Source organism: Pelecanus crispus, chromosome 8, assembly GCF_030463565.1.
Source record: "Pelecanus crispus isolate bPelCri1 chromosome 8, bPelCri1.pri, whole genome shotgun sequence".
Classification (NCBI taxonomy): Eukaryota; Metazoa; Chordata; class Aves; order Pelecaniformes; family Pelecanidae; genus Pelecanus; species Pelecanus crispus.
The window spans coordinates 47,299,625-47,327,197 of NC_134650.1; the positions used below are offsets into that span (position 1 = coordinate 47,299,625).

The 27,573-nt window shown below is 69.9% G+C and overlaps 3 protein-coding genes across 3 annotated transcripts in view; 2 read left to right on the top strand and 1 right to left on the bottom strand.

The window, feature by feature from the left end:
* Positions 1–5,937, top strand: part of ACSF3 (acyl-CoA synthetase family member 3) — a 70,578-nt gene extending 64,641 nt beyond the window's left edge. The window contains 3 exon segments of the mRNA XM_075715270.1: positions 1,635–1,769; positions 2,413–2,524; positions 5,785–5,937. Coding sequence (XP_075571385.1) covers positions 1,635–1,769; positions 2,413–2,524; positions 5,785–5,902 — 365 coding nt within the window. The 3' untranslated portion in view covers positions 5,903–5,937.
* Positions 5,938–12,501: 6,564 nt separating this feature from the next.
* Positions 12,502–18,524, top strand: CDH15 (cadherin 15). Its single transcript, XM_075715385.1, is given in 15 exon segments — positions 12,502–12,552; positions 14,589–14,741; positions 14,931–15,086; positions 15,168–15,312; positions 15,402–15,562; positions 15,775–15,903; positions 16,014–16,199; positions 16,276–16,529; positions 16,671–16,813; positions 16,887–17,123; positions 17,194–17,433; positions 17,865–18,001; positions 18,087–18,191; positions 18,193–18,243; positions 18,327–18,524. Coding segments are annotated over 15 exon segments (2,346 nt in total).
* A 739-nt stretch (positions 18,525–19,263) lies between these two features.
* SLC22A31 (solute carrier family 22 member 31) lies at positions 19,264–26,935 on the bottom strand. Its single transcript, XM_075714814.1, is given in 11 exon segments — positions 19,264–19,612; positions 19,729–19,840; positions 19,991–20,205; positions 20,281–20,389; positions 20,504–20,649; positions 20,989–21,125; positions 21,127–21,158; positions 22,188–22,302; positions 22,304–22,343; positions 22,427–22,530; positions 26,591–26,935. Coding segments are annotated over 11 exon segments (1,704 nt in total).
* Between the last annotated feature and the right edge of the window lie 638 nt (positions 26,936–27,573).

Sequence of the window (27,573 nt, forward strand, 5' to 3'; positions counted from 1 at the left end):
GTGGGGTGTGCTCACCTCTGCTGGGGGACTCTGCGAGTCCCCCAGAGGAGAGGGGACCTCGTCTCCGAAGGAGAGGGCTGGGGTCCACGTGGTCCTTGCAGTGGGGATGCTCTTCCCTGGGCCACCCAAAAAAGTCCCCAGGTCTCGACAGGTACCAGAGCCCACATGCTCCTTGCACAGCTTTCACCCAAACCAGGTTTAGCAGGTCCTCCTGGCTCAGCGGGCTCCCGGCCGCAGGGATGCTGGGGTCCAGGACCCCGGGCTCTCCTCATTCCCCAGATTTGGGACATGCGCCTGGACAGAGGGCAAGGCAAGTGAGCATGGGAACTCCTGCAGCCCCAGCGGTGCCGGTTCACCCTGCTTTGTTGGAAGCTGCTTTTTTTCCCCCGCTGCCAATCTCTGTCTCATCTCCGCGTTTGAGCTTTCCAGCCGGCAGCGAAATGAGGTCTGCGAGTGAAGCCGCAGCGGGGAGTGGGCCGGGTGTGTGGACACAATGGCAGCGCGTATCATTAAGGAGAGGATGGAGGCTGACATGCGGGGGGGAGAGCGAAGGGCCCCCCGGTGCTGCCATCAAGGCTCTGAAATGGAAATGCGAGGTCCCGAGCCCCCCCGCCCTCGCCCACCGGTTGGCAAAAGCTCTATTAGCAGGATGTGAGTAATCATCTTAAGTAGCTATCAAAGTACACCAGCTTGTTAAGCGTTTAGCCAGGTTGTGCTGACATGACCTCTCTCCTCAATCTTCCCAGCCTCGGCACAAGCGGCTAATTACCGGATCACACCTGCCACACGCCTTCTCCCCCTGCGGCAAGGACAGGTCGGATCCAACATGTAGCTTAGGACACTCTTGTCTTCCCGATGTCACCTTTTTTTTTTTAGTCATAGTAGCCACGCAGGCGTGGGGGAAAGGCGCCCTCGCGAGCAGCGGCGTTAATGGCTGGAAGTGCCCAGGGCAAGGGCTGCTCCAGGGGATGGCAGGGGCTGGTGGTGGCCGTGGTCAGGGCTGGTGGCCGCGGTCGGGGCACGCACACAATGCCGGAGCTGCTAGGACAGACCCGCCGTGGCATTTGCAGGCTGCTGGAGGCGGGCGTCTCATCGCTGGCACGCGGGTGGGAGGAAGAGGAGGCTGGGGATGGTGCGACGGGGGCTGAGCAGCCCCGGCGATGGCAGAGGTCCAGGAGGAGTCATGTCCTACCGGGACGAGACAGCCAAGGTCTTTGTGGCTGGCGATTGCTGGGAAGATAAGGAAGGGGCTGAGCTGGAGCCTGCTTGTCTTGTGGCCCATCGAGAGTGCGCTGGGGAACATGTCCACCTACAGCCATGGCTCCTATTTTCACTGCTTCCGTATTAAAGGACTTCTGGGTGCATAGCCTTATTCCTCCCTTTCCCTCCACAGAAAAGCAATGCGTGACCCCGGGAGCAGGCTGCCGCATGGGGAAGGCTGACAGCCTGTCCCTGGGATCTCTGCAGAGGTGCTCGTGGCCATCGCGCTGAGCGTGGCTCTCCCCAGGTGTCAGCACGGGGAGCCGGGCTCAGCGCCCGCCCGGGGCATCGCCCGAGCGTCAACATCCGCGTGTCGGGAAAGGCAGAGGAGAAGCAAAGGGACGGCCTCTGACGGAACCCGCTTTGCTTTTCAGGAGACACGGCAGCGTACAAAGACGGTGTTTACTGGATCAAGGGCCGCACCTCAGTAGACATCATCAAAAATGGGGGGTTCAAAATCAGTGCCCTGGAGGTGGAGCGTCATCTGCTCGTGCACCCGCACATCACAGGTACGCCGCTCTTCCCCGGCTGCTGTGCCATGCCGTGCCGAGAAGGGACGATGTGTGGGAGCCCGGCTTTAGCAACAGCCCCGGCTCAGCGGCTGCAGACACGAGGCTGCCCGAGGGCTCGTGCCTGGAGGCTCTTTCCCAACCTTCCCATTAGCGAGGCTGGGTCCGAGCGAAGAGCAGGCTGCATTTAAAGCCTGCTGTTACTCGTCTCCCGGGGCCGAAGCTGTGAAGCCTGCGGCCGAGTGCCAAGTCAGCAGCAGCTCTCATCTGATTTTGGAAATGAGACTGTAATTAAATCTGTCCTGCCCTTGCGTGTGACCCTGCACAAGGGGATGGAAGCGATGCCCCCGGCTCCGCACTGCTCTGTACATCATATTCCTCCCTGTTGACTCTAAATTGCTCAAACTGTGGGGCTGCCTGCCTTTTCCTTGGTGAAAAGCTCTGTTCTTGGCAATCGTGTCAGCACAAACGTCCCAGTGTTGCCCTGTACTAACATCCCACGGCATCTTCCTCCGTGCGCTGCTCTTCCCCGCATGCCGCTGCTGCTGGCACCTGCCAGCGGTGCTGAGCCCCTCTCCTACCCCGCTCCTGACCCCGGGAATTGCTCGGGTTTCTCAAGCCGCGTCCTCTGCTCTCTCTGCAGACGTGGCCGTCATCGGGCCTCCCGACATGGTGTGGGGCCAGCGGGTCAGTGCTGTCGTGCAGCTGCGCAAGGGCAAGATGCTCTCTGTGAAGGACCTGAAGGAGTGGGCCAGGTAAGATGCCACGGGGCAGCGCACGGGGAGTGCCACGGCGTGGGGAAAGCGGGCGCAAAGCCTGCAGCACCCTCATTAGGGGCACGTCAGAGGAGGGGTGACGGGCTGGCCGGCAGCAACGTTGTGCCTCAGGCTCTGGGGATGGAGAAAAAAAACACAGCTCCAGCCAGGAGGTCGCCGAGCACGCGAGATAATGGAAATAAATGCATCTCTCACCCCAAAAGTGCCTTTGATAAACGACCTGCACGGTGCGGGCAAGCGGCTCTTACCCCGCAGCCCCGAGCCCAGCTGCCAGCAGAAAGCACGGAGCAAGCACCAGGGCAGGCGAAGCTTCGTGTTTTCTCAGCGGCAAGAACGTTTGCTCAGCTTTCCCCGGTGTTGCCGCACTTGCTCCTCGCTTGCCTTCCTACCCGCTGGAAGCCGGCCCAGCCCAGTCCCCAGTTAACCCCCGAGACCTCTCCCACGGGGTTTGGAGAATGGGGAGACACCAGAGCTCGTGGACCTTGCTCGGCGTCACCGCAATACCGATGACCTGTGCCTTTCTGGAGAGCATGGCGCAGAGCAGCTGCCTGCCACCCTGCAAGGTTCCAGCGTGGAAACCTGCGCCTCCTCGTTCGGCTCGGTCAGCGAGTGGCCAGCACCGAGGTTTCGGGCATCAGCCACGGGAGCGTAAGCAGGCGGGAGCCAGAAAGCAGAATCACCAGGTTTATCGCTAATATTCCATTAGCAAAATATTTAATAGCAGATTCTTTCTTTTCCTGGCAACTCCCTCCTTCAGGCTGCGGATATTTTTGGCGAGGCTGGCGCTATTTTGTAAGCGGCAGGAACACTTGTTTCATCAGGGGCTGCGCAGCAGCCAATTAAAGATTTCCCCTGGATCTGCAAAAATCACAGTTGGGGGAACTGCGATTTAGCAAATGCAAGGAAGACACTAGCTGGCCGGCTGCTGCTCTGATTAAACAGCTACGTGGTGGGGGGAAGAGAAGCAAACAAAGAAATCAAACCCACACCAGGTTGCTGCTGGGGCAGAGGGGCCAAGACCTTGCCAGGGTGTCCCTCCCGCTGCTGTGCACACGTTAACCCTCCGGCTGCTGGTCGTCTGGGACTCCTGCTCCTCCCAGGGCAGCCCCCGGCCACCAGCAGCTTTTTTTTTTCATTTACTGATGTCCTCTTGCAAGCTGAGATGCCCCTTCCTGGCCAGGCTCAGCCTGTCCTGGTCGGTACGGGGTCTGGTGCTCCAGGGTTCTCCATCCAGGACCCTTCGTGGCCTCAGCGCGGGGCAGGAGTGATGGAGAGCGGGGAAGGGACATCTTCACCATGCCGCGCGGCGGCTGCTCATCCCTAAGCCTCCTGGCAGGGACCTCGGTGACCCCAGCAGATCCCGTCACCCGCCACCCACGGCTGCGCTTTGCGGGTCACCCGGGTGTCGCTCTGGGGGTCCCTGGCGCAGGGCAGGGGGCTGCGCTCGGCCCCCCGTGTGCTCCCCCGCCTGCCCCCCTCCCGGGGCGGTCCCCCTTGTCCCTGCACGCCTCTTCCCATCGCCGTCCCCAGCTCGGTGCTGTTCTGCCCGCGCAGAGCAAGGGCAGGAGCCCTTGAAACAAAAGCCCCCAGAGGGTCGGAGGGGCTGGCCGCCCACCCGGGCTCCTCCGGCACTGCTGCTCCTTGCCCAGCGCTGGCTCCGGGCACGGCTCCGGCTCCCCCCGCCTGCCTCTCCCTCTCGCCCTGTCTCTCCCCTTTATTTTTTATGTCACTTACAGTCGTTTGGCCCTTTTTCTCGCGCTCCCTGGCAGGAGACACATGTCCCTCTTCAGAGTGATTCATTTCGCGGCTTTCGCCTGCAATCGTGCTCCCCGGCGACAGGCGCCATCCCGAGTTAGAGGCATCCATATGGCAGGGGGTGCTGGTGGCGGGCAGGGGGAGGAGGGCCGGGCGATGGTTGAAGGGCTCAGCAGACTTGGCATCTCGCGTTAGAGTCAGTGCCAGGACGCTGCCGGAGCCGGGCACGGCCCCAGGTTGGTGACACACAGGCGGCAGAAGGCAGGAGAGCCCCCCGCTGCGCTCTGCAAAGGGCACGGGGACGATGCTCGCCGCTCAGACTCCCTCCGGCAGCGGGAAGACTCCCCCATGGGCCGGAGCACGTGGTGGCAAGTCACCGGCAAGTCACCGGTGTGTGCCGGGGAGGTGGCTCACCTGCAGTCTCGGTGCTCGGGGACTGGCACCAGCACACGTGGGGGTTCAGCATCCGTCACGCCGCTGCACCGCTTTCCCCGTGCCGTCTCTAACGAGGAGGATCGATGAGTCCACATCAGGGGCTCTGCCTCCGAGTCGCTTGCTGAAGGCTCTCCGCGCCCCTTCCCAAGGGGTGGGTGGGTGATGTTGTACTCCCCAGGTGCGGTGTGGCGGGGCTGGCAGCGAGGGAAGCTGCTCCCAAAGTGCAGGGGAGCGGGCAGCCGAGGGTGACCCAGCACCCTGCCCTCACCAATGGGGCTGAACGCGGCAGGCAGAGCAGGTACCGGTAACGGGGTCCATCGCCAGCCCAAAACACAGCAAGCGATGAGCCAGGTCCAGGGTGCATCCAGGGAGCACAGGCAGGAGCAAAACAGGGCCAGGGATGAGCTACAGCATGGGGGCCAAAGTCCTCCCAGGAGACAGGGGCAAGGACAGGGCTGGGGCTGAGCTCTGCACCTCCGAGGGGTCCCTCCGGGGATGAACCGCTGGCAAGACAGCTCCCTGCAGAGACAGGCTGGGTGCAGGCACCCCGCAGCACAGCTCAGGAGGGGGCTAGGGCGCAGGGCTGAGCCTAAATGGGCTCCTGGGGCGTGGGTGGGGGCCCCAGGTGGGGCTGCTCAGGGCTGTTAGGGCTGTGGGTGCTCTCCCAGGACAGCTCGTCCTGCAAAGGGGCCGCTCGCCAGCTCCCTTCTTCTGCAGCACAGAAATGCGTGGCCACTGAACAGTGCGACCACTGAACAGTGCGACCGCTGGGCCCCGCCGCTCTCCCGGGGTCTGCGCTGAGCCCTTAGGAGAGAGCCAGGCCACGGTCTGCATTCAGCCAAAGCCGCTTGCCTGCGGTCCCGCTGCCTGCAGAGGCACGGCTGGGGCGGCTCAGTTGTACACTGCGACGGGCTGCAGGACGCAGGGTCCCGGAGCAAATCCCCGCCGGGTCCGGCAGTGTTTGCAAGGTCTCGGGCCGGGCTCGGTAGGATGGAGGGTCTGGAAGCACTGGTCTGTCGGCCATAACGAACAGCGCTTCTGCCTTGCAGGGAGACCATGGCACCGTACACCATCCCGACCGAGCTGATCGTGGTGGAGGAGATCCCACGCAATCAGATGGGAAAAGTCAACAAGAAGGAGCTTCTGCAGCGCTTTTACCCAGCCTAGAGCACGGCCTCGGGCCGGGACCTGGAGCCCCGTGGGCGTTCGGTCCTCCACTGCATCCGTTCTCCCTCTACAACGGTGCTGACAAGGTACCAGCGGTGATTAGCAGTGGCAGGTCTGGGCTCACTGCGGTCTGATCCATGAATAAAGTCCAATAAAAGTAGGATTCATCCCACGTGGTCTCTTTGGCTGAACTGAGCCACAGCTGCAGGGCCACCGTCCTTGTGCAGGAGCCATTTGCAGGAGGCTCGGGGCAGTCCTGGGTCTGGAAGCGAAGCGTGGGATGAACGCTGCGGGGTCCCCGGCCAGGACTGCCCCCCATGCCAGCGCTGGCAGCAGGCACGTGCCGGCCGAAGTTGCTCTGTTTAGCTCCCACGCAGGTGGTGGGATGCAGGTGAAAAGCAGACACCACAAACACCTCCGCAGCCACCCCGAGCTGGTCCCAGCAGCAGCTGCTCGGGGACAGACAAACCCCACCAGCCCTCGGTGGGTCTCCGCCGCGTGATGCCGGCCCACCGGAGCTGCTCCGCCTGGGTGGGAAGGGCCGTCCCGGCTCCCCCGCCTTGCCTTCGTCTGCCTCTGGATGCTCATCCCCGTTCCTGTTCGAGCTCTGCCTCAGGCCACGTGCAACTCATTGCTGGATGAAATTACTCTTTAGATTAAACTCTTGCCTTCAGCCAGCTGCGGTGATGCCTGGTAATTTTGCCTCCTCTCTGGCCTTTCCCATGGACTCGGCGACTTTCCCTGTAGTTAGGGAGAGTCGGAGAGAGCGAGTGGATCCCCTCACCGGTGGGATCCAGGTTGCCGTGGGATGCCCCATAACCTGCTGTGAATCGGTGCCATCCACCTCCCCGCTCCACCAAGCGCCAGCTCCCATTTCCTAGCAGAAGCGAAGAATAAATACAAAATCACAAAGAAATACTGGCTGCGCTTACCAACCCACTGCATCTCCCCCAGCCCGGTGCTCCCGCACCAGCTGGGCTCCGGCATGGAGCGATGGCAGGGGTGCTGGGGAGCGCTCCTCCGCCTGCGACATCCATCCCATAACAGAGGGGGAAAGACGGGGGAGAAAGGGGCAGGGGCGGCTGCCGGGGGCTTGCGGTGACCTCAGTGCGATAGGAGAGCTGTGAAGCATTGAGTAATGCGCAGGGAGCCCAGAGAGGTGGGGAGGAACGGCGCGGCCAGGCAGGAGCCGGAGGTGGGCTCGGTTTTTGGCTGGGATGAGCGCGCAGCATGGCCGCGGCGTGGCAAGGGGTGCAAGCCACGGTGGGCGCACGGTGCGGCATGGGGTGGGCGCAGAGCCGGGCAGGGTGTTGGAGGCAGCGGGGAGCAGATGCAGCCTGAATTATACGGCACGTGCGCGCCTGTGCCTGCGCGCGTGTGTGCGTGCTGACACCGGCGCCCACGTCTGAAGGTCATGGATGTCCTGGAGGAGAGGCGGTATCAATAAACTCTACCTTTATAAACGGATTTTTGTCCCTGGTTGACTTCAGGCGTGAGCTGCCGGCCATGCGATGGGGATCGATAACGCCGGGGGGGACGGCGGTCGTGCCCTGCGGCTCCCTGACCGGTGGGTCCATCGCCGGCGCAGGGACAGCGCGGCAGAGAGATGCTGGTCCGGTCCTGTCCGGTGCCAAGGGGGTGACAGGGAGCCCCAGATTTCCCTGCCAGCCGCTGGGAACACCAGGGAGGGCAAGAGGAATGGGGAGCACGAGTAATTACCTCGAATACCTTCGTTAGGGTCAGTGGAGCCCCGAACATCTGGGAGGACAAATAGTGAACGTGGAGGGGACATGGAGGGGACAGCGGGCAGACACGTGGTGCTGGGCAGAGGGAGCAGGGGTGGGATGGGGACGGGAAAGGGGAAGGGGATACGGATGGGGACAGGATTCCACCACTGCAGCCCCTCCATTGCACCCCACCACCTGCATGGCCAGGTCCAGCCCTGCGCCCGCTCTGTCCATCCCCGCACCCTGCCCACGGCCGCGTCTCCCAGGGCAGCGCCAGCACCTGGATTTCGGAACTTCAGGCTCGGAAGGGGTTGGGACGGGGCCCCTTAGGGACACGCAGAGCTCACGCAGCCACCCCTCACTGTCCCGCGCCGGCACCCGGCTTGCTCCCTTGCCACGGCGTGCAGAGCCAAGCACCGCCAGCTCTCACTGGTCTGCAGGAGGGACCGAGCGGATCCTTTGTTAAAACATCAACGATGCAGTAAATTTTTTAACTTACCAAATAGATCAATATCAAATTATCATGTCTCACATTCATAACTCTTAAGCAAGCAACTATGGAGAGAGACAAGGTCACTGGAGAATAAATAGCAGCAAAAGCTCTTAATGATCTATCATTCTCGACAACCCCAGGCACCCAGCACCAGCCCGGTGACAAGATCATTAATAAAACTCTGCAGGAACGCTATCGATTGCTTTGATGGATGATCACAGGTAGCAAATACTGTAAAACACCTGGTTGTCACACACTAAAATGAGTAGTTTGACTCACACCTCAGTGCGGGGACCCGGCTGTGACTCTGCCAGGTTTTGTCCTCGGCGGCGGCGGCTTTCGCAGGGAGGGTGGTTGGTGCCGCAGCCCTCGCGTGCCGGCAGCCGTGGCTGCAGCCCCCGGTTTGGGGTTGCCATCCATGCTGGACCCCCACGGCTCCCACCTCTGCTCCATCCCTATAGATGGGACCTGTTAATTAAAAGCCTCGTTAAAGCACCTGGGCTCGGTGCCCCAGAGCCCAGGCCGGGAGCTGAGCCAGCCGGAGATGGTTTTTGGTGAGCTGGTGCCACTGGGTGAACCCGGAGACCCGCTCCATCCCCTCGCCGCTGGATGTGGCCCAGACATCAGGGACAGACGGGGGTCCCCAAGGCCATGGGGTTTGCCACCCCTGCGCTGTATCTGTCTGGGGAGGGGGGGGCTGCACACATCCCCCCGGCAGCTCCAGGCACTTCGCTTGCGAGCCACGTCCACATGGACGGTCTGATCATATGTACACAACCATTCAATTACCCCGTAATGGCTACAGGCTATTAAGCCATCAATCTCCTTCATTAAGGCCTGCCAGGCCCGTCCCCGGCATCGCGCAATAAAACCATTAAAACAACAACAACAGCCCAAAGTAGCATCTTTAGCGCGTTGGCCGGAACGCCGGCCCCACCGTCGATGCCGGCCGTCCCGCAGCGTCTCCCGCCCCGCTGCAGCGGCCCCCCCTGCCTGCAGCCCACCCCGGGGCACCCGGGGACCTGCTCGCTCTGAGCAAGGTATCGGCTTGCTGGGGTGTCCCCGGGGAGCTGGGGGCTGCCCACACCTCCGTGCCCCCCCAGCAGCTCGCCCCTGCCCCGGGCTCAGCGGGCGGCTCAGCGTGCTGGGACCTGCTCTCGCGCTTTATGGCTGACATTATCTTTTATTGCCATATAAAAGCTGAAGCTCCAGTGGCTTTATGGCTGCTGCGCCGGCATTTGGCACCTCGCTGCTCGGCTCGGCGCTCCCAGCTGCTCGCTCTCCCCATCTCTGGGCATGGCGGGGTGGGGCACTGCCCAGACCCCCCCAGTCCCGGCACTGGGGCCACGACTGGTCCCACTGCACCCACATTAGGGACGCTACTGGTCCCATCACCCACAATGGGGGTGCAATTGGTCCCAAAACCAGCTCTTGCACTGGCCTGGGTAGATCAGAGGGTGTCAGCTGGGAGGGGGGGACCTGGCGCCTCCAAAATAAGGTGACCCCTTCTCCGACCCAGCATGGCAAGGGGAGCCGTAAGCCTGGGCTGGTGCCATTTGGACCCAGCATCTGCGGGTCCCCAAGTCCCTGCACTGTAGTGGAAACCCCGGGTTGCAGGGGGAGAGGGGCGGGGGAGTGGGAGTCCTGCTGCCGTGCCGCAGCCAGAGCCGTGCCATGGGCACCAGGCAGCTCCCGTGGCCGGCAGCACCGGCACCACGGCCTGGGACTGGCACCTTGTCAGAGCCCGTCACGTCTGCCACCCCCGTGCCACGGTGCCGGTGGCAGGGAACATCTGCTTGGCCACCCTGCTGCCACAGCACATTAGGGTCAGGGGCAACTGGCCAGGACCCCCCAGCCACCACCGCCAGGGCAGCTCCTTGCCGTGACACTGATGCAGGGTGGCAGGGCAAGCGGGGCGGATGGATGGGATCGGACAGACAGACGGGCAAGTGAGCGCTGCTGCCCGCATCAGGGCCCAGCCACGCTGCGGGTCACTGGTGTCTGACGCTCACCCGCTCATGGCACAGCTCCATGTCCCCTCCCACTGTCCCTGGGGACACAGCCCTGCCACCACGGCTCAGCTTCTGGGGATGGACAGAAGACCTCCTGCATCCCATGTCCTTCATCCCATGTCCTGCATGCCATGACCTTCATGCCACATCCTTCATCCCATGTCCTGAATGCCATGTCCGGCATCCCACATCCTGCATCCCATGTCCTGCATCCCGTGTCCTTCATCCCATGTCCTGCATCCCGTGTCCTTCATCCCATGTCCTGCATCCCGTGTCCAGCATCGCATGTCCTGCATCACATGTCCTGCATTCTGTGTCCTGCATCCCATGTCCTGCATCCCGTGACCTTCTTTCCACATCCTTCATCCCACCTTCATTCCATGTCCTGCATCCCATGTCCTGCATCCCATGTCCTTCATTCCACATCCTTCATCCCATGTCCTTCATCCCATGTCCTGCATCCCATGCCCTTCATCCCATGTCCTGCATCCCGTGTCCTGGGTCCCATGTCCTGCATCCTGTGTCCTTCATCCCATGTCCTGTATCCCATGTCCTGCGTCCCGTGTCCTGCGCCCCATGTCCTTCATCCCATGTCCTGCATCCCGTGCCCTGCATCCCGTGTCCTGTGTCCCATGTCCTGCGTCCCATGTTCTTCATCCCGTGTCCTGCATCCCGTGTCCTGCATCCCATGTCCTGCATCCCACGTCCAGCATCCCACATCCCTTTTCCCACGCCTTGCACCCTATGCCGGTGCCAGCGCCCCGCACACGCTCCAGACGACGCCCCGCACCGGGGGGCACCGAGGCCACTTGTCCCCAAGAAGGGGCGCGGCTCTGGCCGGGCAGGAGGCCCCGCAGCAGCCCAGCGGGACGTGGCGAGGCCACCGGTGCCACCGAAACGCCGCACCTTCCCTTGCCAGGCCCGGGCCGTGGTTCCCCGGGAGGGCGAGGAGCCTCCCCGGCCCCCCTCCGCCCCCCCGGGGGTGGCGGGTCCCCAGCCCGGCCGCAGCCGGCACCCCGGGACCCGCGGGCGGAGGGCGCTCCCCGCTGCGGCACCCGGGCGGCGGGGACCGCCGGTGTCGGGGCCGGTGGCCGGGACGATGCTGCCACCTGGTGCCGCCGCCGGGACCGGCCCGGGGGTCGGGGACAACACCGGGACCGGCACCGGGGGTCGAGGGGAAGCGCCGGGACCGGCACCGGGGGTCGGGGGGAGCACCGAGACCGGCACCGGGGGTCGAGGGGAAGCGCCGGGACCGGCACCGGGGTCAGGGGGCAGCACTGAGACCGGCCCCGGGGGTCGGGGCAACGCCGGGACCGGCACCGGGGGTCGGGGAAAGCACCGGGACTGGCCCGGGGGTGGGGGACAGCACCGGGACCGGCACCGGGGGTCGGGGAAAGCACCGGGATTGGCCCGGGGGTCGGGGACAGCACCGGGGTCGGGGGGAGCACCGGGACCGGCACCGGGGGTCTGGGGGAAGCACAAGGACCAGCACCGGGGTTGAGGACAGCACCGGGACCGGCCCGGGGGTCGGGGAGAAGCACAAGGACCGGCACCGGGGGTCGGGGGAAGCACCGGGACCGGCACCGGGGGTCGGGGACAGCACCGGGACCGGCCCCGAAGGTCGGGGAGAAGCACAAGGACCGGCACCGGGGGACGGGGACAGCACCGGGACCGGCACCGGGGGTCGGGGGAAGCACCGGGACCGGCCCCGGGGAGCGGGGGCAGCGGGAGCGGGGGCCTGGCCGGGGCTCTCGGAGCAGCCCGGGGCCGCTCCGCCCGGTGAGAGCCCTCCGGGGCCGGGGCACCGCGGACGCTGCCGTCCCTCTCCGGAGCACCGGGAGCGGCCGGGGGGGCCCGGGCGGCCTCGCCTCGACGGGGGGCGCGGCAGAACCGGGCCCTGTCCCGGTGCCGGTGCCGGTGCGGCCCAGCCGCGGCGGGGGGCAGCGGGGCCGGGTCTCTCCCTCCTCCCCGCCCGCCCCGTCGCGGCATCCCCGCGTCGCGCCCGGCGACAGCTGCCGCGTCCCCGCCCGCCCTGCCCCGCCGGCCGCGCACCCCCGGCCCCCTCCCCGGGCAACGGGGGGACCCCCCACCCCCCACCCCCCCCACAGCCCCCCACCACCATCCCGCTCCCCTCCGCATCCCCCCGGGGCCCCCCGGGGCCCCCCGCCGCCCGCTCCGGCGGGCCCCCCGGCGGGCAGGGGGTGCGGGCCGCGGGCCGGGGGGGCGGCGGTGGGGACAGCTGCCCGGCCGGGGGGGCCCGGCCCGCTCGCAGCACATGTGCTGTCACTCAGCCAGCCCCGCGGTTATTTTAGCTCGGGGCCGGCGAACGGCTCGGGGCTTGGCGGCCGGACTGCGCCCCGCTCCGCCATGGGCCCCCCGCTCCTCCTCGCCTGCCTGCTCGCCCCCCTCTGCGCTCGGGTAAGGGGGTGCGGGGAGACGGGGATGGGGGGCGGATGATGGGGATGGGGATGGGGACCCCCCCCAGCCCCGTGCCCTGGCAGGGCCGGCTGGGATGGGGAGCCCGGATGCGGTGCCGGGGGGCAGCCGGACCCCAAACCCCGCGGAGGCGCTTCCCTGGGGGTGGCGGGGATGGGGCTGGGGGTGACGGGGGCTCGGTGCCCCTTTTGGGGCATTTCCCACCCCACAGATGGTGGCAGCAGGGGGGGGTCTGCAGCTCCGGCACACTGCCCTGCGTTTGTGAACCGGGAGATGGGATTTGGGGGAGGGTTAGGCACTCAGAAACACCCTGCTCCCCTCTTTCCCACCCCAGCTGCGGTCCCAGACCCCTCTGCACCCCCCCCATCCGTGCGTGTTCCCCCAGAGCCCCTCACTGCGCTCTCAGGCCTGAGCCTCACGGGGCTTTTGGGGTTCTGGCCTGCGCCCCACGGCCGGGTGCTCAGAGCCAGGGAAGGGAGGGAGACCTGCAGGGCAGGGCCCCCCGGCAGCAGGGCCCCCAGCACCCCCCAGCACCCTCCCCACCCGCCCGAGCTCCAGCAGCCTCCCAGGGCAGGGGGGGTCTCTCCTGGGGGGACAGCCGGAGGCCATAGGCAGCTCAAAACAAGCCCCTTGTCCTGCCCATCCCATGGGACCAGCATGCAGCCCCCTCCCCGGCACAGCCCCGCACCGTCCCCGGGGACCCCCAGCGCAGCCATCCCCGCTCCGGGCAGGGTGCGTACGCGGGGATGGGGGCACCCCGGCACCCAGCAGCGCAGCCAGATGTGTGCAGATGTGGCTGGGCGCCAGGCCTGGCGCTGCCCAGATGTGCTCCCTCGCGGGGAGGGGACAGCGCGTGTCCCCAGGGTGAGCCCTGAGGGGCGTGGAGTAGAGCCGAGGGGTGTGGGGGTCCCCCCATGCAGCCCCCCACACTGCAGCCCCGCACCACAGCTCCCTGCCCCCTCCCAGCCCCCCTCTCCCAGCCCCCACCCCTGCTCCCCACAGCTCCGGACCCCCATGGCACCCTCCCCAATTCCCTGAGCCCCCAGCCCAGTCGCTCACAGCCCCTAAACCCATCCTAGCGCCCACAACTCTGTGACCTCCATTGCAGCCCCCCATAACTCCTGCTCCCCCACTCTCCGTTCTGAATCCCCCCCTCACAGCCCCCAGCTCCATCCCAGCCCCTCCCAGTTCCCTGTTCCCCCCCGGCACCCCGGCTCTGTGCCCCGGCCGGGCCACCCACACAGCCTAAACCGATCCCTGACCCTTCCGCCCTCGCTGCCACGTCCATGCGGTGACAGTGACGGTGACAGGACGTGGGCTGGGGCCACGCCAGGCGCTGCCAGCCTGGGGTAACCCCTTCATCCCCACTGCTGGGGCACCAGAGGGGTTGTTTGTGGGGCACCCCTTCCCGGTGAGCCCGGTGGGACGCCCATCACCATCACACCAGGGTGCCAGGGACCACTGCCATGAAGCTCCTGGGGTGACCTCTCTGCTCCCCCAGACCCAACCCCATCGGGGGTGCCAGCACCGTGCACCCCAGCACTGTGCACCCCGGCACCACACATCCTGACACCACGCGCCCCGGCACCGCGCACCCCGGCACCGCACATCCCAACACCGTGCACCTCAGCACCGTGCACCCTGGCACCGCACACCCCGACACCGTGCATCCCAACACCGTGCACCCCAGCACCGTGCACATCAGCACCGTGCACCTCAGCACCGTGCACCCTGACACCGCACACCCCAACACTGCGCATCCCAACACCGTGCACCTCAGCACCGTGCACCCCGGCACCGCACACCCCGACACCGCGCATCCCGACACCGTGCACCTCAGCACCGCACACCCCAGCACTGCACATCCCGACACCGTGCACCTCGGCACCATGCACCCCGGCACCACACACCCCGACACCATGCACCCAGCTGGGGTGCGAGGCCCTGCCCACTGCCCTGGCATTGCACCTCACTCCGGAGGTTTCGGGGTCACCAGCAGCACTGTGTCCCCCCCCCAGGGTGCCAGCCCAGCACAGCCGGGTGCTGCAGCCCCGGGCAGTCCCCGGGCCTTGCGGCAGCAGGAGGGTCCACGGCGGGTGAAGAGGGCCTGGGTGATCCCCCCCATCAGCGTCTCGGAGAACCACAAGCGCATCCCCCACCTCCTGGTGCAGGTAGGCAGGGACCCCCCACCCTCTCTTCCAGGCGGCGGGGTGGGGGGGCACCCTGGGCAGGGGGCTTGCACGGGGGCACCCCAGGAGGGGAACATGGCATGGGGGGAGACTCAGGGCGGAGGGGGACCCCAGGTTGGGGGACAGTCCCCCCCAGCCCTGGGACCACCAGCCCTGCTTTCCCCGGGGCAGATCAAGTCGGACAAGCAGCAGCCCGGGGGGGTGATCTACAGCATCAAGGGGCCGGGGGTGGACGAGGAGCCCCTGGGCATCTTCTCCATCGACAAGTTCACCGGGAAGGTCTTCCTCAACGCCATGCTGGACCGGGAGGAGAACGACCGCTTCCGGGTAAGGATGCTGCCCAGCTGCCCGCAGCCCCCTCCCCAGCCCCTCCGGCTGGGCCCCGACCCGCCCGCTCTGCACCCACAGCTGAAAGCCTTCGCGCTGGACCTGGGCGGCGCGACGCTGGAGGACCCCACTGACCTGGAGATCATCGTGGTGGACCAGAACGACAACCGGCCGCTCTTCCGGCAGGACGTCTTCACGGGGCGCGTGGTAGAGGGGACTGAGCCAGGTGGGTCCAGCCAGGAGACCAAGTCTGGGGGCGGGGGTGGCGAGCCAGCCCCCACGCCGGCACCCACTGGGGCGCTCCTGTGGCCATAGGGACCTGCGTGATGACGGTGGATGCCACCGACGCCGACGACCCCGACACGGACAACGCGGCGCTGCGGTACTCCATCCTGGAGCAGGGCGCTGGCGGCATGTTCAGCATCAACGCCACCACCGGCGAGATCTGCACCGCGTGGCCCGGCCTCGACCGCGAGGTAGCGGGCACCGGGGGTGGGGGGCACGGGCACGGCACCGGGGCGGCACCGGGGCTGGGGGCAGCCAGAGCCCCCCAGCTGGTGAAACCACAGCTGCAGCCATGAGCAGACCCAGGCGCGGGGACAGGGTGGGTGGCCAGAAGTTGGGGGACCTCTGGGCTCCCAGGGGGGGCTGGAGGGGCTCAGCGCCGGGCCCCCCTCTTTCCCCGCAGACCGTGGGGGTGTACAACCTGACGGTGCAGGCAGCTGACATGTCTGGGGACGGGCTCACCACCACCGCCACAGCCGTCATCTACCTGGAGGACATCAACGACAACCCTCCCGAATTCACCAAGGACGAGGTAGCGGCCGGGGATGGTTGGGGGGGTCAGCGGGGTGGGAGCGGGGCCCCCCCCCGGGGGCAGCAGCATCCCAAAGGGGCAGACACCAGCCCCACGCCGCTCTCCCCCAGTTCTCCATGGAGGTGGAGGAGCAGGCAGCCGGTGTGGATGTGGGCAAGGTCTTCGTGCACGACAAGGACCTGGCCGGCTCGCCCAACTGGCTGGCCAAATTCACCATCCTGGAGGGTGACCCCGAGGGCGCCTTCGCCATCCGCACCGACCCCTACACCAACGACGGCGTGCTCTCCGTGGCCAAGGTGGGCGCAGGGCAGCCGGGGGACCGTGGAATTGGGGGGTCCCATGGCTGGGCTGACCCGCGGCCCCTCTCAGCAGCCGCTGGACCATGAGGTGCGGGACCGCTTCGAGCTGACGGTGTCGGTGCAGAACGAGCGGCCGCTGGAGCCCGGGGCCCCCGCCAGCCCCCGGGCGCTGGCCACCGTACGGGTGCGGGTGCGGGACGTGAACGAGGCGCCCGTCTTCCGTGAGAACCCGCGGCGGGTCAGCGTGCTGGAGGGGACCCCCCCGGGCACCCCCGTCACCACCTACACCGCCAGCGACCCCGATACCCGCCAGCTCCAGACCCTCACGTGAGTCCCAAGCCACGGGTTTCGGCACCCGGTCCCCTCGCATTGCCTCCCGGCACCCACCGCGTTCAGGCTCCGTTTGCAGCCCGTGGCGGGTGTTTCGGGGAGGGGTGATGGCATGCACCCCCCGCCCTGCGCCCACAGCTACGCGCTGCTCTACGACCCGGCGGACTGGCTGCAGCTGGACCCCCACGCCGGCACCGTCCGCACCAAGCGGGAGCTGCTGCACCCCTCCGCCTTCTTGCAGGGCGGCTGGTACATCGCCCTGGTCCTCGCCCGCGACGACGGTGAGCAGCCCCCTCTGCCACGTCCCCCACATCTGCCATGTCCCCCCCTGACCCCTCTGCTCTGTGCCCCCAGCCGAGCCCCCGCTCTCCGCCACCGGGACCCTCTCCATCGAGATCCTGGAGGTGAACGACCACGCGCCCCTGCTGCAGCCTCCGGCCGGGGTGGTCTGCGGGCGGCCGGGCCGCGGGGGGACCCTGCTCCTGGGGGCTACGGATGACGACCGGCCCCCCCACGGTGCCCCCTTCCACTTCCAGCTCAGCCCCCAGCACCCCCAGCTCGCCCGCAACTGGAGCATCACCCGCTTCAATGGTGAGGGCGGGCGAGGGGTGGGTGCCGCTGCATGGGGGGGGTCCCTGCTCACCCCCTGCCCCTCCTGCAGTGACCCACGCGGTACTGGCTGTGCTGGTGGAGCTGCCCGAGGGGCCCTACTCGCTCCCGCTGCTGCTCCGGGACTCGGGGACCCCCGCGCAGGAGCGGCAGCAGCTCCTGAACTTCTCGGTGTGCCACTGCGGCCGGGACGGCACCTGCGAGGACAGCGTCCTGGCCGCCGCCACCGCCGGGGCCGGCATCACCCTCGGGGCCCTCATGATCATCCTTGGCAGCAGCATCCTCCTCCTCGGTGAGTGAGACCCCCGACCATCCTCACCCCCACCCTTACTGGCCCCTCCATCCTGCCCCCACCCAGCACCCCATCCCTGTGCCCTACCGTGTAATTCTGGTCCTGGCCACCCATCCCCAACCCCACCGGCACGCTCCGTCACCTCGTCCCCCACCCATCGCCCCATCCTGATCCCAGTCGCCCCATCCTGATCCTGGCCACCCCATCTAGTCCCTATCCATGACCCCCAACACCCCACCCCAACACCCCCCAACCATGTCCCTCATCTCCCCACCCCACCCCACCCCCCCAGCACTCCATCCCATCACCCGCCCACCGCCAAATCCCTACCTCATCCCCATCCCAGCCCCACCAACTTCATCCCAACCCAACCAGCACCCCCCTCGCCCCATGTCCCACCGCGCCCGTGCCCCCCCCCCCTCTGCCTGCAGTGCTGGCAGGGCTGGGAGCGGCGCGGGTGCGCGGGCGCCGGCGGGCTCTGCGCAAGGGGCTGCTGCAGCGCTCGCGGGACGACATGCGCGACAACATCCTCAACTACGACGAGCAGGGTGGCGGCGAGGAGGACCAGGTGAGCGGGACCTGGGGTGAGAGGGGGGGGTCCCGGCGGAGGTCCACCCCAACCCCGCACCCCTGACCCCCTCCCGTCCCCGCAGGACGCATACGACATCAACCAGCTCCGGTACCCCGAGCTCTTCGCACCCCGGGCCAAGCCGCCGGTGCGCAGGGATGCCCCGCTCAGCTCCGCCACCCCCCTCGGCCCCCCGCAAGCTGCCCGGCAGCCCCTCCGACATCGAGGACTTCATCAACGAGGTGGGGACGGGGCCTGGCACCCCCCTTTCCCCCCGGCCCCCCATCCGCAGTGGGGCTGACGGTGTCCCCCCCTGTCCCCGCAGGGGCTGGAGGCGGCCGACAGCGACCCCAGCGTGCCCCCCTACGACACGGCCCTCATCTACGACTACGAGGGCTCGGGCTCCGTCGCCAGCCCCCTCAGCTCCATCGTCTCCAGCCTGACGGACGAGGACCAGGACTACGACTACCTGAGCGAGTGGGGGCCGCGCTTCCGACGCCTGGCCGACCTCTACGGGCAGTAGCAGGGACCGGGGCAGGGGGGGCAGCAGGGACGGTGGGGGGCTTGCACACGCGTGTGCACGAGGTGCCCAGATGCTGCGGCTTTGCAGATAGCCACGCGCAACACGCCCGGCTGCAGGGGCTTTGCAGAGGCGCGTGCGCCAGGCACCCAGATGCGGGGGCTTTGCAGAGGCGCGTGCGCCAGGTACCCAGATGCGGGGGCTTTGCACGCGTGTGTGCACCCACAGACACCTCAGCGCAGGGGTTTTGCACGCCCAGCAAACCCCAGGAAGGCAGAGGCCGAGCGCAGGGGCAGTCCCGGGGAGGGGGACGCCCCGGGGAAAGACCCTGCGGAGCCAGGGGGGTGAGGAGCCCCCCGGGTTCCCCCCATAATAAAGACCCCAGAGAAGGGGGCCGGTGGCAGGGGCACCGTGTGGGGCCCCCGACCGCGCCAGCTGCCCGTAGAAACAAGGCACTTTTATTGGCAGCCCGCGAGCGCCCGCTGCAAACACCCTGGGGGGCATCAAACACCCCAGGGGGGCATCACCCCCGCCCCAGGACTCCCAGCACAGCTCCTCCTGGGGCAGGATCCGGCCCCGCCGTGGGGTGGGTGCGCTGAACCCCCCCCCACCCAGCCCAGCTATCGCACACGTCCCGGGTGCACCCCACTGTTCCCGCAAGCACCCACGGATTGGGGGGGGCCCCGTGCTCTGTGGGGGTCCTGGCGCTGTGCTCAGCATGCCGGCAGCAGGGAGACCCCAGCTACGTCTCGGCGGGGGCGGCCGGGGAGCCCAGCATCCTTTTGGCGGAGGCGGCGAGGCGGGAGTAGTCGTGGGGGATGCCGTGGGGGGCGAGCAGGGGCAGGTGGTCCTCCCGGGGTGGGCGGTGGAAGAGGGGGGGCCGGCGCTGGCTCTCGCCGTCCTGCAAGGACTGGGGCAAGCTGCGGCCCTGGCTCTCCGGCAGCAGCATGATGCTGAGGACGGCGAGGATGGCGAAGGAGGCGAACACCACGTGGTGCAGGAAGAAGCCGCGGCTGTTGGGGATGGCGGTGATGGGGGCGGCCGCCTTGCCCACGAAGCTGGCCCCCACGATGAGGCCCAGCCCGGCGCCCCTGCGGGGGAAACACGCTCAGAGCGGGGTCCGGGGGGGGGGGGGGGGACACGACACCCTCCCCGGGGGCTCCGCACCCCAGCGTGGCACGGGGGACGGTGGCAGCTCCCCCCTTACCTGACCACGGTGGGGAGGACCTCGCTGGCGAAGAAGATGCTGAGCATGGTGACGGCGTGGGAGGCGGTGATGCCCACCACGGACAGGGTCAGGACGATGAGGTCCAGCAAGTCTGGTTGGGGAGCGAGGGGGAAGCACCGTCAGGGGTCAAATCCTGCACACACACCCCCCCACAAGGATCCTGTTCCCAGCCCCGCAGCTGGGGGCTGCGCCCCACGGCAGGGAGGGCGGGGGGTCCGTCCATCCGTCCGTCTGTCCTTACACTGGGTGAGGGCCAGCAGCAGGAGGGAGGAGATGCCGGTGAGGACGGTGCAGAGCAGGAGGATGGCGCGGCGCCCGAAGCGCTCGGCCGTCAGGCAGATGAAGAGGCAGGCGACCGCCTCGGTGCCCACCAGCACGAAGTAGGAGGAGAAGAAGTGGGGCAGGTGGGGGGCCAGGTTGCGGGTGAAGCAGTGGCGGATGCCGGAGCCGATGAACCTGCGGGAGAGGGGGTCAGGGGGCCGCGAGCGGGACTCCCCCCCCCCCGCTGCCACTGCCCCGCCGCCTGCTCACGCTGCGAAGCCGAGGATGACGCCGTTCTTCCAGATGACCCTGGTGCCGAAGATCTCGCAGACGGCATGGTACCGGGGCTGCGGGGAGCCCTCAGACAGGGACTCCAGCTCTGCCGGGACAGGGGAACCGGGGTTAGAGCCGGCACCGTCCCACCGCCCCGGCACCGCAGGTTTGGGGAGGGGGTCCGGCGGCCGCGTCGCCCTCGGCAGCCCCTGCCACGCACCCGCGAGGAGGCTCTCTTGGCGGCACGAGCTGTCGTCCGAGCCAGGGCCGCTGCTTTCGGCCAGCGCCTGCAGGGTCTTCCTGGCCCTCTCCAGTTGCCGCGTGGCCAGCAGCCAGCGCGGCGACTCCAGCAGCAGCGCCGGGCACCTGGGGCGTGAGCGTCGGCGTCACGGGGCTCGCCAAGGGCCTGGCCCCGCTCCAGCGCTGACCCCACCGCTTCCCGGCTTCAAAGCCCAGAAACTCTCAACTTCACACCTGAGCAAACATTTACCCGGGGCGGAGGGGACCCGCGCTCCAGCTGGAGAGCCCCGGCCAGCCTTTGGCCCCCGCCGCGGCCCCGGCCAGGGTGCGCCGGGCTGGGGTGCTGCCCTGGCGCTCCCCGAGCACGGCTGGGTGCCAGCCCCAGGGCACGGCTCAGCCCAGGCGTGGGTGGCAGCCCCCACCGCGCACGCAGCCCCCCCCGGCCCGGGGTGGGGGGGTCCTTACCACCAGCAGGCAGCCAGCAGAGCCAGGATCATGGTGACGGCGCCCTGCAGCACCCGCCAGTCCCGGCACAGCACGGCCAGCCCCGGCAGCAGCAGCTCCCCGGCGATCCAGAAGAAGCCGGCCACCATCGTCACCCCCCAGCCGGTGCGGGGGGTCGCACAGCTCCAGCCCTGGTGGGGGGGGGCAAGGGGTGCACCGTGAGTGCCACGGCCCTGGGCATCCTGCACCCCAGAGCACCCTGCACCCCGGAGCACCCTGCACCCAAGGTGCCATGGCCACGGGCATCCTGCACCCCGGAGCATCCTGCACCCTGGGTGCCATGGCCATGGACATTCTGCACCCTGGAGCATCCTGCACCCCAGGTGCCATGGCCCTGGGCATCCTGCACCCCAGAGCATCCTGCACCCCGGGTGCCACAGCCATGGGCATCCTGCACCCCAGAGCATCCTGCACCCCGGAGCACCCTGCACCCCAGGGTGCCACGGCCATGGGCATCCTGCACCCCAGAGCACCCTGCACCCAAGGTGCCATGGCCCTGGGCATCCTGCACCCCAGAGCATCCTGCACCCCAGGGTGCCATGGGCATCCTGCACTCAGGAGCATCCTGCACCCCTGCACCCCAGAGCATCCTGCACCCCAGGGTGCCACGGCCATGGGCATCCTGCACCCCAGAGCACCCTGCACCCCGGAGCACCCTGCACCCCAGGTGCCATGGCCCTGGGCATCCTGCACCCCAGAGCATCCTGCACCCTGGGTGCCATGGCCATGGACATTCTGCACCCTGGAGCACCCTGCACCCCAGGTGCCATGGCCTGGGCATCCTGCACCCCAGAGCACCCTGCACCCCGGAGCACCCTGCACCCCAGGTGCCATGGCCCTGGGCATCCTGCACCCCAGAGCATCATGTACCCCAGGGTGCCACGGCCATGGGCATCCTGCACCCCAGAGCACCCTGCACCCCGGAGCACCCTGCACCCCAGGTGCCATGGCCCTGGGCATCCTGCACCCCAGAGCACCCTGCACCCAAGGTGCCATGGCCCTGGGCATCCTGCACCCCAGAGCATCCTGCACCCCAGGGTGCCACGGCCATGGGCATCCTGCACCCCAGAGCATCCTGCACCCTGGGTGCCATGGGCATCCTGCACCCGGGAGCACCCTCGGCCCCCGGTGCCACCGCAGACCCCTGCCAGCACACTCACGTGCCACGTAGAGGAGAGGAAGGCGCCCCGCCAGCGCTGCCCCGAAGAGCAGCCGTGCGACCAGGACCATGACGAAGTCCACGGCCAGCGCCACGCCGAGGCCCAGGGGCACGGCCCAGCACCAGGGACACCACGAAGGCGGGCCGGCGGCCGAACCTGCCGGGGGACGGGCTGTGAGCGGGGCTGGGCACCGTGCCCCCCCTGCCCCGGGGGGACCACCCCGAGGACCCCCTGGTTACCTGTCGCAGGCCAGGCCGGCGGCGACGCTGCCCAGCGCCCAGCCCAGCAAGTGCGTGGTCTGCTCCAGGGGCACCTTCCAGCGCGAGGCGCACACCAGGTCCCACTGCGGGGACGTGGCAGGGGACGTCGGGGTGGGCGCCCCAGCAGAACCCCCCCCGCTGCCCGCGGGGCTGGGCTGGGTGGGGTCCAGGGGCCCCATGAGCTGCCTGGGGGGGGCTTCTGGCCAGCCCCCGCCCCGCAGGCAGAAATGTGGGGCTGGATGTGGGGGGACAGTGCTGACAGCCCTTAGAGCTCTGTCCTCTGTCCCCCCCCCCAACTCCCCTTCCCCCCAGGGCTCCTTCCAGCCGCCCCCAGAGCCCCTCCCTGGGGATCTCCCACCTTCTCCCCCCGAGGACCCCTCTCCGTCCCCCAGGACCCCTGGTCCCCCCCAGCAAAATCCCTCCCTCTCCCCCCAGGCCCCCCCTGCTTCTCCCCCTGCACATCCAGGGCTTTCCCGCAGGCCCCTCGCTGGGGTCCCCAGCTTGCCCCCTCCCCCTCAGGGACTTCCCCCCGAAGCCCCCTTTCCCCCCTCCCCAGGCATCCACCCCCATAACCTCCCCCCCCAGGGACACCCCTTGACCCCTCCTGTATCCAGGGCTCCCCCCAGCCCCCTCCAGAGCCACAGAAACCCCCCCAGCCGAGGATGTCCCCCCCTCCAGCCTCCTGCAGCCTCCCCCGACCCTGGGACCCCCCCAGCCCCCTCCAGAACCACAGCACCCCCCCGCCCCAGGGATGCCCCCTCCTCCTTCTGCAGCCTCCCCCGACCCCGGGACCCCCCAGCCCCCTCCAGAACCACAGAACCCCCCGCCCCAGGGGTGTGTGTCCCATCCCCCCCCTTCCAGCCTCTCCCGACCCCAGGACACCCCCAGCCCCTTCCAGAACCACACGACCCCCCCAGCCGAGGGACGTCCCCCCCCTCCAGCCTCCTCCAGCCTCCCCCAACCCCAGGACTCCCCAGAAGCACAGCACCCCCTCGCCCCAGGGGTGCTCCCCCCTCCAGCCTCCCCCGACCCCGGGGCCCCTCCAGCCCCCTCCAGAACCACAGAACCCCCCGGTTCAGGGGTGTTTGTCGTCGTCGTCCCCCCAGCCTCCCCCGACCCCCGGGACACCCCCAGAAGCACAGCACCCTCCACCCCAGGGGTGCCCCCCCCCCCCGCTCCAGCCTCCCCCAACCCCGGGACCCCCCCGGCCCCCTCCAGAACCACAGAACCCCCCACCCCAGGGGTGCCCCCCCCCCGCTCCAGCCTCCCCCAACCCCGGGACCCCCCAGCCTCCTCCAGAACCACAGAACCCCCCACCCCAGGGGTGTTGCCTCCCCCCAGCCTCCCCTGACCCAGGGACCCCCCCAGCCCCCTCCAGAACCACAGAACCCCCTACCCCAGGGATGCCCCCCCCCCCTCCAGCCTCCCCCGACCCCGGGACCCCCCGCAGCCCCCTCCAGAACCCCCCGCCCCTCCCCAGCCGAGGCACGTCCCCCCCCCAGCCTCCTGCAGCCCCCCCCGCCGCCGTGCCCCCCCCAGCCCCCTCCAGAACCACAGAACCCCCTGCCCCAGGGGTGCCATCCCCCCCCCCCCCCAGCCTCCCCCGGCCCCGGGACCCCCGCAGCCCCCTCCAGAACCACAGAACCCCCCGCCCCCCCCCAGCCGAGGCACGTCCCCCCCCCAGCCTCCTGCAGCCCCCCCCCGCCGCCGTGCCCCCCCCAGCCCCCTCCAGAACCACAGAACCCCCTGTCCCAGGGGTGTCCATCACCCCCCCCCCCCAGCCTCCCCCGGCCCCGGGACCCCCGCAGCCCCCTCCAGAACCCCCCCCCCCAGCCTCCTGCAGCCTCCCCCGGCCCCGGGACCCCCGCAGCCCCCTCCAGAACCGCCCCCCCCCAGCCTCCTGCAGCCCCCCCCAGCCTCCTGCAGCCCCCCCCCGCCGCCGTGCCCCCCCCCGCCCCCTCCAGAACCACAGAACCCCCTGCCCCAGGGGTGCCATCCCCCCCCCCCCCCCAGCCTCCCCCGACCCCGGGACCCCCGCAGCCCCCTCCAGAACCCCCCGCCCCCCCCAGCCGAGGCACGTCCCCCCCCCCCCAGCCTCCTGCAGCCCCCCCCCGCCGCCGTGCCCCCCCCAGCCCCCTCCAGAACCACAGAACCCCCTGCCCCAGGGGTGTCCATCACCACCCCCCCCAGCCTCCCCCGGCCCCGGGACCCCCGCAGCCCCCTCCAGAACCCCCCCCCCCAGCCTCCTGCAGCCTCCCCCGACCCCGGGACCCCCGCAGCCCCCTCCAGAACCGCCCCCCCCAGCCTCCTGCAGCCCCCCCCAGCCTCCTGCAGGCCCCCCCCCGCCGCCGTGCCCCCCCCAGCCCCCTCCAGAACCACAGAACCCCCTGCCCCAGGGGTGTCCATCACCCCCCCCCCCCCCAGCCTCCCCCGGCCCCGGGACCCCCGCAGCCCCCTCCAGAACCCCCCCCCCCCAGCCTCCTGCAGCCTCCCCCGGCCCCGGGACCCCCGCAGCCCCCTCCAGAACCGCCCCCCCCCCAGCCTCCTGCAGCCCCCCCCGCCGCCGTGCCCCCCCCAGCCCCCTCCAGAACCACAGAACCCCCTGCCCCAGGGGTGCCATCCCCCCCCCCCCCCCCGCCTCCCCCGACCCCGGGACCCCCCAGCCCCCTCCAGAACCCCCCGCCTCCCCCAGCCGAGGCACGTCCCCCCCCCCCAGCCTCCTGCAGCCCCCCCCCGCCGCCGTGCCCCCCCCAGCCCCCTCCAGAACCACAGAACCCCCTGCCCCAGTGGTGTCCATCACCCCCCCCCCCCAGCCTCCCCCGACCCCGGGACCCCCGCAGCCCCCTCCAGAACCCCCCCCCCCAGCCTCCTGCAGCCTCCCCCGACCCCGGGACCCCCGCAGCCCCCTCCAGAACCGCCCCCCCCCCAGCCTCCTGCAGCCCCCCCCAGCCTCCTGCAGCCCCCCCCGCCGCCGTGCCCCCCCCCAGCCCCCTCCAGAACCACAGAACCCCCTGCCCCAGGGGTGTCCATCACCCCCCCCCCAGCCTCCCCCGGCCCCGGGACCCCCGCAGCCCCCTCCAGAACCACAGAACCCCCTGTCCCAGGGGTGTCCATCACCCCCCCCCAGCCTCCCCCGACCCCGGGACCCCCGCAGCCCCCTCCACAACCGCCCCCCCCAGCCTCCTGCAGCCTCCCCCGGCCCCGGGACCCCCGCAGCCCCCTCCAGAACCGCCCCCCCCAGCCTCCTGCAGCCCCCCCCAGCCTCCTGCAGCCCCCCCCCGCCGCCGTGCCCCCCCCCAGCCCCCTCCAGAACCACAGAACCCCCTGCCCCAGGGGTGTCCATCACCCCCCCCCCCCAGCCTCCCCCGGCCCCGGGACCCCCGCAGCCCCTCCAGAACCCCCCCCCCAGCCTCCTGCAGCCTCCCCCGACCCCGGGACCCCCCGCAGCCCCCCTCCAGAACCGCCCCCCCCCAGCCCTCCTGCAGCCCTCCCCCAGCCTCCTGCAGCCCCCCCGCCGCCGTGCCCCCCCCAGCCCCCTCCAGAACCACAGAACCCCCTGCCCCAGGGGTGCCATCCCCCCCCCCCCAGCCTCCCCCGACCCCGGGGACCCCCGCAGCCCCCTCCAGAACCCCCCCCCCAGCCTCCTGCAGCCTCCCCCGACCCCGGACCCCCGCAGCCCCCTCCAGAACCGCCCCCCCCAGCCTCCTGCAGCCCCCCCCAGCCTCCTGCAGCCCCCCCCCGCCGCCGTGCCCCCCCCAGCCCCCTCCAGAACCACAGAACCCCCCTGCCCCAGGGGTGTCCATCACCCCCCCCCCCCCCCAGCCTCCCCCGCCCCGGGACCCCCGCAGCCCCCTCCAGAACCCGCCCCCCCCCCCAGCCTCCTGCAGCCTCCCCCGACCCCGGACCCCCCAGCCCCCTCCAGAACCCCCCGCCCCCCCCAGCCGAGGCACGTCCCCCCCCCCCCAGCTCTCCTGCAGCCTCCCCCGGCCCCGGGACCCCCGCAGCCCCCTCCAGAACCACAGAACCCCCCGCCCCCCCCCAGCCGAGGCACGTGTCCCCCCCCAGCCTCCTGCAGCCCCCCCCCGCCGCCGCGCCCCCCCCAGCCGCCCCCAGCCCGCCGCCCCGTCCCCCCCCCCCCCGGACCTGGGTGACGAGGTTGGAGCGCAGGCCGGCGGCGGGCAGGCTGTAGTGCCAGCCGCGGGTGCAGGGCCCGGTGCCGTTGGGGCGGGCGCCGCCGGCGGGCCGGTACCGGTAGAGCTGGCAGGGGCTCCAGCCGCCGCGGAGCCGCGGGACGGCGGCGCGGAGCAGGGCGGCCCCGGGCAGGCGGCGGAGCGGCGGCGGCAGGAGCGCGGCGTCGGGGCGGCAGCGGTGGGGGGGCGGCGCGCCCAGCGCCCAGCCCAGCGCCCACCCCAGCGCCAGCGCCGCGCACGGCGCCCACCCCCCCGCCGCCCGCCGGCCCCGCGGCCGCGACCCCCCCGCCGCCGCCATCCCAGCCTTCCTCCTCCTCCTCCTCCTCCTCCGCCGCCGGGGATCGCTCGGGCAGGTGGGGGCGGCACCGCCTCGGACCGGCCCCCGCGGGGACCCGCCCCGGGGCCCCCCCCGGGCTCCACCCGCCTTCAGCTCCGGGCCCCCCCGGCTCAGCCCCCCCCGGCTCAGCCCCCCCCCGCCTCCCAGCCCAATCCAGCCCCCGGCCCGGTTTGCCCCCCCCGGCCCCGGTTCTCCTCCCCCCGGCCCCCCGTTCCCCCCCCCAGCCCGGTCTGCTCCCCCCGGCCCCGGTTCTCCTCCCCCCAGCCCAGTTGTACCCCCAGCCCGGTTTGCTCCCCCCCGGCCCCGGTTCTCCTCCCCCCAGCCCAGTTGGACCCCCTCGGCCCCGGTTCCCCCCCCCAGCCCCCGTTCGGCCGCCCCCAGCCCCGGTTCTCCTCCCCCCAGCCCGGTGGGACACCCCCCCCCCCCCCCCCCCGGCCCCGGTTTGCCCCCCCCCAGCCCCCGTTTGCGCTCCCCAGTCCCACTTCGCGCCCCTCCTGGCCCCGGTTCCCCCCCCCCAGCCCCGGTTCGGCCACCCCCCAGCCCCTGTTCTCCTCCCCCCAGCCCAGTTGGACCCCCCCCCGGCCCCGGTTCGCCCCCCC